The 10876-nt window shown below is 38.9% G+C and overlaps 3 protein-coding genes across 3 annotated transcripts in view; 2 read left to right on the top strand and 1 right to left on the bottom strand.

The window, feature by feature from the left end:
* Positions 1–4018, top strand: part of LOC122344732 (collagen alpha-1(II) chain) — a 24506-nt gene extending 20488 nt beyond the window's left edge. The window contains exons 44-51 of the mRNA XM_043238282.1: positions 801–854; positions 982–1089; positions 1353–1406; positions 1806–1913; positions 2130–2418; positions 2487–2674; positions 2784–3026; positions 3315–4018. Coding sequence (XP_043094217.1) covers positions 801–854; positions 982–1089; positions 1353–1406; positions 1806–1913; positions 2130–2418; positions 2487–2674; positions 2784–3026; positions 3315–3461 — 1191 coding nt within the window. The 3' untranslated portion in view covers positions 3462–4018. The remainder of the gene's footprint in view (positions 1–800; positions 855–981; positions 1090–1352; positions 1407–1805; positions 1914–2129; positions 2419–2486; positions 2675–2783; positions 3027–3314) is intronic.
* Positions 4019–8584: 4566 nt separating this feature from the next.
* On the bottom strand, positions 8585–10066 carry LOC122344899 (MYG1 exonuclease-like). Its single transcript, XM_043238522.1, has 3 exons — positions 9916–10066; positions 9207–9388; positions 8585–8854 (listed from the first exon to the last, which is right to left on the bottom strand). Exons 1-3 carry the CDS (start codon positions 9973–9975, stop codon positions 8671–8673), a joined length of 426 nt encoding a protein of 141 aa, XP_043094457.1. The 5' UTR covers positions 9976–10066; the 3' UTR covers positions 8585–8670.
* A 204-nt stretch (positions 10067–10270) lies between these two features.
* LOC122344734 (collagen alpha-1(XXVII) chain B-like) overlaps positions 10271–10876 on the top strand; it is a 56118-nt gene continuing 55512 nt past the window's right edge. The window contains exon 1 of the mRNA XM_043238284.1: positions 10271–10292. Coding sequence (XP_043094219.1) covers positions 10271–10292 — 22 coding nt within the window. The remainder of the gene's footprint in view (positions 10293–10876) is intronic.

Genomic DNA, 10876 nt, shown 5'->3' on the forward strand with positions numbered 1-10876 from the left:
TACAGACTTGTAATTGTAGATGTAAGAGACAGCTATTGTTGCACAGATACTTACACTTAAGTAAAAATTTTGATACAGTTTATTTTAAGTAGCTTATTCCTGTGTAATATTCTGTCATTCTAATGTAATTAGAAAGGCATTGTATGTATTTATGTTGTATACTAATAAGTTAAGTCAAACAGGTGCAGCTAGATAAGGTTTAGCATAGATACACATTAGGTACATCTTAATACACTTTTTACAGTAGCAGCCTGTTACATCTACATAATTACAAACTGTACGTGCAAAGTGTTCCATAACTTTGTTACATGATAAGTGCATTTTGTTTTATGTAAGTACAAGGGCTAACACTAAGTACTTACTAGGTAATTACTCTGTATTATGGACATCTTAAAATAAAGTGTTACCCAAAAGTCTATTCAGTATTGATACTTCTCTCAACAGGGTGGAATGTGTATGAGTGACTTTAATGCAGTACAATGCTATAAAAACATCAATCAAACTGTTAAGACATTCCAAGCTTTCTCAGCTGAATTTCCTTTAAAATGTGTTGCATCTGGTAAGGGGTATAGCTGGATGGGATCACGTCTCAAAGCTGCCGTTAATACACAGTAAAAGCATGGAAACTATAGGCCTGTCCAAAAATAAACTACTGGAAATGACAAGACAGGGGAAAAGGATTTAGATTTTTACAGTCAGATGATTTTGATTTTTACAGTTAGATGATTTTATGTCAAAACACTTTTTACATAGAATTGACACAAACAAATTCTTGACGCATTTATTACTTTTAACTGTAGGGACCCAAAGGACCTGCTGGAGCTCCTGGGCCTGCTGGAGCTCGGGGAATGCCTGTGAGAACTTCTCCTTTCACACAACTTTATTCTGTTTCACAATAATAATTTTGTCAATTTATGCACAAAAATTGATGTAGACATGGCGTTATTACACAGTTGCAATACTCGTGCTCTTTAATCACAGGGACCACAAGGCCCACGTGGAGATAAGGGAGAGGCTGGCGATTCGGGTGAGAGAGGGCAGAAAGGACACCGAGGATTCACTGGTCTTCAGGGGCTGCCTGGGCCTCCTGTAAGTTTCTTTGTGACATATTCAGTGAAAGCATTATATATGGATATACTGAGGTAAGATCTAATGTGATTNTGGAGATAAGGGAGAGGCTGGCGATTCGGGTGAGAGAGGGCAGAAAGGACACCGAGGATTCACCGGTCTTCAGGGGCTGCCTGGGCCTCCTGTAAGTTTCTTTGTGACATATTCAGTGAAAGCATTATATATGGATATACTGAGGTAAGATCTAATGTGATAATACAAAAACACCTGTCCTCCACACATAGGGCCAACCTGGTGACCAAGGAGCTTCTGGACCTGCTGGACCCGGTGGAGCAAGAGTATGTAGCCAGGAGCATTATTACTGCATTTGTATTTGCCAGGGTGTCAAACCCAGCAGAGTTTAGCTCCAACCTTAAACAAAATCAAGGGGCCTTGTTTATAATATTTGACCTTAAGAGTGTGCATACACTAAAACCCACCATGACCTTTGTCTTTGACATGGAAAAGCACCACATCAAGATCTAAGCAGATGTACACACTTTTCTTTGTGGGTATGTAGGATAGTTTCAATGCAATATTTTATAAATGAGGCCCAAAAATGGCTTGAACACCACAAGAAAGTGTGTTGAACAGGTTGGAAGTAAACTCTGAGGACCCTACAGGAGCAGGATTGGACTGCTTCAGATCATGCAAACAGGTGATGCTGTGCTGAGACTCAGACTTCTGACTCTTTCCAGGGACCCCCAGGCCCCGTTGGTCCAGCTGGAAAAGACGGATCAAATGGTTTGCCTGGCCCCATCGGACCACCCGGACCTCGCGGTCGTTCTGGAGAGACTGGGCCATCCGTGAGTAGCACAGCAAAGACTAGACTTATACAGCAGTGTCCACAACATTTTGTAATTTTCTATGACCCTATAGTTAACCTCACCACTTTAAAATGTGTTGGAGTACTCTAGAAATGTGGAATGGATGGGAAATGCTATTCTTAAAAATTCAGATGTAAAAAAAAAAGTGCTGAAATGCAAGGCCATTATGGTTTAACATCAGAATGTTCTCTTCAGGGCCCCCCAGGGAATCCTGGCCCCCCTGGTCCTCCTGGCCCCCCAGGGCCCGGCATCGACATGTCTGCTTTCGCTGGTCTGTCTCATCCTGAGAAGGGTCCTGACCCCCTGCGGTACATGAGGGCAGACCAGGCTGCTGAAGGTGACCGCCAGAACGATGCAGAGGTGGATGCCACTCTGAAATCCCTAAACAACCAGATGGAGAACATCCGCAGTCCTGATGGCACTAAGAAGAGCCCGGCCCGGACCTGCAGAGACCTGAAGCTCTGCCACCCTGACTGGAAGAGCGGTGAGTCCCTGGTGGCTTCTGCCTTCATATAGTATATGTGCGGGAAATAACGCACCGTCTCTCTGCAGGTGAATACTGGATTGATCCTAACCAGGGCTGCACCGTTGATGCCATGAAGGTCTTCTGCAACATGGATACTGGCGAGACCTGTGTTTATCCAAAACCCACTAATATCCCACGCAAGAGCTGGTGGACTTCCAAGGGTGCGGAACGCAAGCACGTTTGGTTCGGAGAAGCCATGAATGGTGGATTCCATGTGAGTCTCTCTCGTTCTGGTCCTGCTTACCCTCAAGTTGGATTCAGAAATACTCTTTTGGATTTAGATCTCCTCTGTCTAATGTGCTTTGTTCCGTTTTCCATTCCAGTTTGGCTATGGAGACGACAATCTGGCACCTAATACAGCAAGCATTCAGATGACTTTCCTGAGACTGCTGTCCACCGAGGCCTCTCAGAACCTCACCTACCACTGCAAGAACAGCATTGCCTACATGGACGAGGCCACCGGAAATCTGAAAAAAGCTCTGTTGCTGCAGGGGTCCAATGATGTGGAGATCCGTGCGGAGGGCAACAGCCGCTTCACATACAGTGTTCTTGAGGATGGCTGCAAGGTGAGAAAACATTTCTGACCAGGCTCGGGCTCAAAACATTGTAGACCCCTTTCACACCCACTTTCAGCATAAACCCAGGCCTAAACAGAGCCAAAGAGAACAATTAGATAATTTTTGTCCTCATAGATGGGTCAATACCAAACATACAGTATAGTGGGACTCACAAACGCAGTCTAAATATGTGCAGCTTATGTTTACAAACTAAAACAATTCAGAAACCATTCAGTACAGTTCAAAAACATGTTCATAAACATAAACAGGCTCCTTACAGCTGTTTTTTTCCTACAGAAACACACAGGCCAGTGGAGCAAGACAGTCATCGAGTACAGATCACAGAAGACTTCACGCCTGCCCATTGTGGACATTGCCCCTATGGATATTGGAGGAGCTCATCAGGAGTTTGGAGTGGATGTGGGTGCTGTCTGTTTCCTGTAAAGATAGAGGAACAAATTAAACCGGGATACAGAAAAGAAACGAGAGCGATAACACACACTCGAGAGCGAGGAACTAAGAAAGAGAGAAATGAAAGAACTTGACATTCTTAAGTGGAACATCTTTATGACTAGAAAAAAAAGAAGTGCTTCCGAAAGTATTTTTAGGAAATGCACTGATAGGCACTAGCAGTACTCATCTGTGACTGACCTGCCATTCCCTGATGGGCAGACAGCGTCTCGACCCTCGGCATTCTGGGAACATCTCACAACACAACCCAACGCTATATAAGGGAGCATGCCAGAGAAAACCACAGAAGTAGAAGTGTGTTTTGGTTTTATTTATTTATTGTTAAGGTGCTATTTCCCCCTGTGCATTTGAATCAAGAGTTGTACATCGGTGAGTCCCACACTAAGTATTTTTTATCCTTTTCTTCTGTAATTATCGGACTCACATGCATTTTACAACAGCCTGAACTGACAATCACATGCAAGTGTTGGTCTTTCTTATCACCAGTGTATATAAATGACTGCGCATTAAAACATAATCAATGGTGCTAATCTCATGAAACACCCTGCATTTTTTTTTCCCAACGACCAGATATATGTAATAGACATCAAATTGTTTATTTGTGTATTTGTTTGTGCATTAAACTTAGGGTTTTTCTTCAGTCCCCAAAGCCCTGCTATGTAATATTCAATGTACTTGCACATATGTGGTCTATAGCCCAGTTGAGTTTTCTTTTTTAAGCTACCTCACGCTGTAAAAAACCATCACAGAAAAAGAAAAGCCTCACTAATTGGTAAAGTCAGCATTAAGGCAGACTGTGGTCTAGTCAGAATTCAAAAGATAAATGTAGTTTTCTCCCTGTTTTAAGATACATTTTATAAAACTACTTTATTGAATGGCCTTGAGCACATTTGTTAAAATCACCTTCCATTCGTCTCGCATCCTTTCCTTTGAAAACCTATGTATGTGATAGTGAAAAAAAGCAAAGAACTGTTGTATTGCTTTATTTTATGTTTTTAATGAATGCAAATGTTAAAAATGTATGACCTAGAAATTGCTTTTATCCCATTTCCTCCTCTTGTTTTCGTTTGTAGTTTTAGATGCACTCGTAGACATAGGGTCAGAGCGCATCAACCCATCTCGCTTGCTTGTATGTGTGTTGTGTTGCTTTTTTAATTTGTTGATTTTTTTTTGCTAAAATAAAAGGATAGTACATCTTTGTTCAGTTATTATAGTATTGGGTTTCAGAGGCGGGTTGATTTATTTTGTCTTTGTTTTCTTGGAAAATAAAGAAAAACATAGCATTACAGCATAAGTAAAATAGTTCATTATGATGGTCATTAATATTTCAGAGAAGTCATCCGTGTACAAATACATTGTGCAGTAGTGCAGTCTGGTTAGTGTATTTATGTTTCATACATTTCAACATTTGTGCTGTTTTTCTATGACTTTTTACCATACAAATACCACACAAAAACATTTCTATTAAATAAATAGAGTAATGTTGGTATACTTTTGATGGTTCGTCTGTGATTTAACAACATGCCCGCTTGAGAGTCAATGAGATGTCACAGATAACACTGTGTAATTCTACTCATAAACTATAATGTACAGAAGCAGAACTCTTCTTTCATCACAAGGACACAACAGAGGCCAGAAGCACAGATACTCTGCTGGGACGCTGCTCTTCAGATCATCATCTTCATTGAGTGCTCACCTCACCCAAGGACTGACAGCTCTCTGGACGCTGAACTCTCAGATCCTTTGAAGCCAAGAAAGGAAGAAAGACATCAAACCACGTTGCTAAGACGGTGTCTAGTACAAACCCTTACAGTAGCTCTTCTGTGCACCCAGATGACTCCAGACGTTTAGCTCAGACATCAGGCAGCCAGTGGCCGGTCACTTCACTCAGGACATCAGGACACTAGCTCTCGCCACCAAATACCAGGATCTAAACATCACCCTGAGAGGATACTGGATGGCTTAAAGTGTGTTTGTCTGCTGGATGTGCAGTTTAGGGGCAGGAAGAGTAGGATATTTTGATTAACACTTTTTGAAGATTTTTCAAAGTGGTGCAACTTTTACAACTAAGCTGGATGTTATTTTACTGAGAACACAAGGCCATACAATGTCAGGTCACAGAACATTTTCAGCATACACCTTGATAAAATATGCCACTTTTCTCAATGGTGTATATACAGGAGTTTTCAATGCCCAACAACAACAAATGTAAAAAAATAAAATAAAAGCCTCTTGCTACTGAGCCTGCAGAATCAAATACTAATTCAAGTAAATGCACATTCAAATTTCATTTAAAAACAAGTACAATGTAATAGTGGTCATATTGGGTGATTTAAGAGTGAGTTAAGGTGTAAGGGATGTGTCAATAGTGTAATTATAAATGTAATTTATAATTTTTAAAAATTACAGATCTAACTACATATAGGTATTTTAACAAATATAAGTACAACGTACAAACATACATAATATGTGTATTGCACCAATTAATTTTAATGTAAGTAGTAGTTAAGGCCACCTAATATAAAGTGGGACCATACTCCATGCTTGTGAAATATAGAACCTGAGGGTAACATCTATAATGAAAATGAGACTGGGCTGAGACTAGAACCTTGTGGAACTCCTCTAGAGACTGAAGTAAAACGATCTGTGTTTACTTAATCACTAACTGAAAGACCGCTCCAGATGTGTGCGTTTAGAAAAGTGCTTGTTATAGCTTTTGTTTGGTTCGCTGTGACACTTACAGACAGCAAACAATATCAAGATATGAGAGAATGAAATCCTTGGAATTTAGTTACTGCCCAATGAACTGTCATACTCCTTTATTTATTATCTGACACAAAATTCTAAATTATATATAAACGTAAATTCTGGTTGTCATAAAAAAACATTTGAAGTTTTGAAGGTTTGAGTTTGCCAATATTTTTCATGTTTTTTATGACATGAAGTCTCTTATGATAAATAGAAACTACATTTTTATTATCAGTGTTGAAAATGGATTATTTAATGAATAGGAAGTCAAAAGAATATTATATTATTACTTCTACTAGTCCTTTTTTGATTTTCTTTTCTTAAGTATGAATAAATACACGAGTGTTTAGTGCTCCATAATATTCATATTGTCTTTTTTTGTAGGTATATGAATTTTCTCGCCCATGTGCTCACACATCCACGCACACAAAAGACTGATTTAAAATGCATCTGGTTGACAGATAAATCGTGGTTGATCTATCAGCCAGATACAAATAAAAATGCTGATGTTAATATTCGTACAATTAGTCTACCTGCATTGTTGTTTTACCAACCAACTTAACTCTGTACTTGTATTTGAGAAACGTACATTGTTCTTGCGTCATACATTTAATAACTCCGTCCTCCTATCATCTGAGTTTCACATTCACCGAAATATTTTCAGTTTGAGAAGTGCCTGTCAAACACCAGTTCGCTCTGTTCTCCATCAGCTCCTGCTTTTGAACTTTGTATTTTTGGCAAAAAATAAATGTAGCGAAGTGGCATACTTTAGTTTTTTTTAAGCGATAGTAAAAGTACCACAATTTAATCACACTCAAGAAAGTAGTGGAAAAATGTGCTCAAATACCGTAAGGAACATATTTGTAATTAGTTCCTCTCCAGCTCTGCTTGAGGAGAAGACTGAGCATGCTCACAGTTTTCTGGCTAATAGGAGGACACTGTATGTTAATGGAAGTTGTCTAGGAACATTGTTTTTTTTCTATTTTTACTCATGATCATCCTTTGATTTTACAGTGTGCAAGGGAAGTTATGTATGCAGACGATTTCAGCATAAAAAACATTATATCTACCAGCAACATCAATTAAAACAGTATCTGCTGATTTAGATGACGAGTTAATGGTTAGGTGGGTATAGAATAATAAGATGGTTCCTAATTTGATGAAAAAACATTGTGTTAGGACTCTTGGTTTATGTTTAGAATTTGATCCAGTTCAATAGGCACACTCTTTTGGAGTTATTCTAGACAGTAGGCTGAAATGGTCAAAACAGAAATATGGTAATAGTTAAGAGAAAAAGAGGTTTATCGATTATTAAGAGATGTGAACATTTTTTACCACAGTATTGCATCTTTCAAACAATGCTTACTTAGACTACTTGACCACACCACTGGACAGTAAAGATTCAGAAGTACTACAGTTAATACAGCTGCACAAATAACTTTGAATGGTAATAGATGGGTTAATACTGTAAGAATGCTCAAAATACTAGCTTGGCTACTAGTGAAAGATAGAGCAACTGTTTCTCTGCTTTGTTTTATACGAAATATTTCAGTGTTGAGGAATCCAAGTATATTACACTATTATTTTGTTGCATGCCTCTTAAAATTATGATTAGCACTACTGTACCAAAGATGAGATTTTTTGCTTCCTATTTCACAATGGAACGGAAATATGGAATGAATTGTAATTAAATTACGTTGTTTTTGTTTTGTTTTTTTTCAAAAAAGTGAAATTAGGTTTTTGTTGTATGTTTTATTGTATTGTTTTTTTTATAAATGTGAATATTGGCACTGATCTTGAAAATCTTGAGTCTCTGGTCACTACAGGCAGAAGTTTAACAATAAAATACCAGTGATCTAATGTAGAGTTCATAGACAATTTAACCTTACTTCGATGCTTTGGGAGGTTATTTATACAGTAGATGTACTAAGCACTATTTTATCAACTCACAACAACATAAGAGTTTGCCTAAACAATTGAGACAAGCCATAACTTATGGCAATCATTATCGTATGCTAAAATTAAAACCCGGTCACAGTAAGAAATGTGCAACAGTATGTATAAAGTTCAAGATTGTAAAGCAAAGACTTGTTCAACAACAGTACAATCTATTGACTGCACCGCATCTCTGTTGCAGCCTCTTTTTTATTCCTGTTCAAATTTAAGTAGGGCTCTAACCTGGCTAAGGTCTAATATTATGTAAAGTTTTTATATGACCGAACCATTTATTTTTTATGCCAAGAACAAGCTCAGTATTTTCATCTGTATAAAAAGAAAAGAAGTCTAGTCCCGCTCTTCTAGTGTGAAATTCAATCTTTTCACAAGATGCAGAAAGAATAAACACAACATCTCTGTAAAGTTCTGTATTTTCCAAAGTGAATACAAACCAAAGCATTAACACGAGCACAAGAGCAGTACTGGTGTGAGCGAGCGGTCAGGAGCTGGATAAAGGTCTGGGTGCCGTCTGCAGGGTTCTCTTGGCCATCTCCAGCGCTCCCTCCTGGGTCCGGTTTCCTCCGATGAAGCCACTGGCGTGGACGAAGATGCAGTCGGGAATCCCGCTCAGATCCGAAAGGGCCTCGTCACGGACCCCTCGCCATTCCTCCAGAAGACTCAATCTAGAGATATGAAGAAAACAAACCTCCTCTCACTTCATTATAAGCAGTAAGAGTGAATACAGAGCGCACTCTCAATACTCTCATGCTGAAAGTCCAAAACAGACTCAGAAGAAGCCTAATATCTTCTTGATGCACCAGGAAATCTTTAATATGAACAAAGGCTTCGTTAGAGCTGTAGTTATGCTGAAGAACAAGCATAAACCTTCACTGATGAAACATGTAGACAGTATATGCTTTGTGTGTGCTTTAAAAAAATATAGAATGCAATGTTTTGGTTATTGCAGTGTATTATTATCAGTTTTTATCAGAAGCGTGTGCTGCAGGAGTTTCAGGCTGAGAGAAGACGACGCACCTGTTCTGGAAGGTGTTGAGTCCAGCCGGGACACACTGGACTCTCCAGTGTCCGTTCTGATCCGAGTACAGCACAAACTTGATGGGCACGTCCACCTTCAGCTCCTTCTCCAGTGAGAAGAGATGCTCTTTCCAGGGACAGCCTCCCTGAGCCAGCAGCAGCAGCTCTCCGCTCGGATCCACCTGCACACGACCATCATTACACTCCAGANAAAAAAAAAAATAGTTATAGTAACTAAAACGTGTTCACTTGCCTACATTTGGCCAGTTAAAGAATCAGATCAAATCTATTCTATTTTTTTTTTTATCATCTTTTATTTTTATCTTGATATACAATATACTTATGTAGTATTAGAATAAATATAATTTTTAGCAATTCAATTAAATATATGGCACAAATGGCATTTATAGTCTGTATTTCATATTTCCTTAATGTCTTGTACCTCTGACGATGTTAAACTGTGTCACACGGTTGGGAATATGCATGGAAATTATGAATATTAATGCAGATGAGGTTATGCATAGTAAGCTCCATATGGTTATTTTGGGGAGGAGTCGTGTGGATTTATTCATCTTCTGCTGTGCGCATGGTTTTATGAATCTGAAAACTTAGTTTTATTATGAAATCTATGCAGAGTTTTATGAATGAGACCCCAGGACAGGGCTGTTGACTATGATCCTCCAGACTTTAACACAGAGACATGAATCACCTTATATCTGGTCTGAAGAGCTTGCTGCACAATCTCTCTCGCCGGGAGCCAGGCCTTCATGAAGTAATCCAGGCGGTCCTTGAACTCTGCTCCTACAAGATCCAGGGCTTTATGGAAGCCCTCCTGTGATGTGAAAGTGTTAAGAATATTCTTTAGATGACCTGCACTTCATACTAAGCATCTTTTCCCATTCTACAGAATGTGCTGATGATACAGATCCATTTACATGGTTAAGTTTTTCCTGCCATGTAGCACAGATCAAATCTAACCCATGATTGTGTGGGTGATTACACCTGGTCTCTTCGTGACATCTGTTTGGATGAGGAGTCTTTACTATTGATAGCTGCTCATATAGATGGCTGACTCTAAACACCTGCGTGAGATGTTTGCGGTCAGCTTTTATTTTTATACCTTCCACAGTTATTGAGAACATTATGACTGACTTCAGTTTAAGCACTCTCAAAAACTTTATAATGGGTAAAGCTGTTTATACACAGTCTGATGAATTAATCTCATATCATATGAACATCTGCACTTTGTTGTTTATGATGAGAGAATTCACATTTTTAAAAAAACTCCATTGCAATCGTAAACTCACACTAAAAACACAAAAATCATGGAGCAGATCTAAATTTAATCCTGCAGTCAACACTTAATTTCTTTTTGATTTTATTTGCGACAGCAGTAATGGATTTAGTTGAAGTGTACAGCGGCATGCGTGTCGTGTTTCTGTAGTTTCTACAAACAGATACTAAGCATAGAGCAAATATTACACCATTGATAGAGCTCACCTTCTCTGGATTTACAAATCTTTGGATTTTTTTTTTTACTATCTCAAATCTGTTTGAGGCATTTACACCTGGTGTTTTCAAGATCAGATTGCTCTCCAATCAGAGAAAACGTATGACCTGAAGTGAACAGGGATTTCTCCTGTCAATGAGACACATGTCACTGAAAAAAA

The sequence above is a fragment of the Puntigrus tetrazona genome, chromosome 5 (assembly GCF_018831695.1).
Source record: "Puntigrus tetrazona isolate hp1 chromosome 5, ASM1883169v1, whole genome shotgun sequence".
Taxonomy (NCBI): Eukaryota; Metazoa; Chordata; class Actinopteri; order Cypriniformes; family Cyprinidae; genus Puntigrus; species Puntigrus tetrazona.

What these genes read in the sequence shown, in the direction of transcription:
- LOC122344899 (XM_043238522.1), bottom strand. Translation starts at nt 9,975, where the DNA reads ATGAAGGCCTGGCTCCCGGCGAGAGAGATTGTGCAGCAAGCTCTTCAG. An exon ending in CTCTTCAGACCAGATATAAG is followed by an intron (nt 9,389 to 9,915) that starts GTGATTCATGTC and finishes GGTCGTGTGCAG; the next exon opens with GTGGATCCGAGCGGAGAGCT. An exon ending in CTCAACACCTTCCAGAACAG is followed by an intron (nt 8,855 to 9,206) that starts GTGCGTCGTCTT and finishes TCATATCTCTAG; the next exon opens with ATTGAGTCTTCTGGAGGAAT.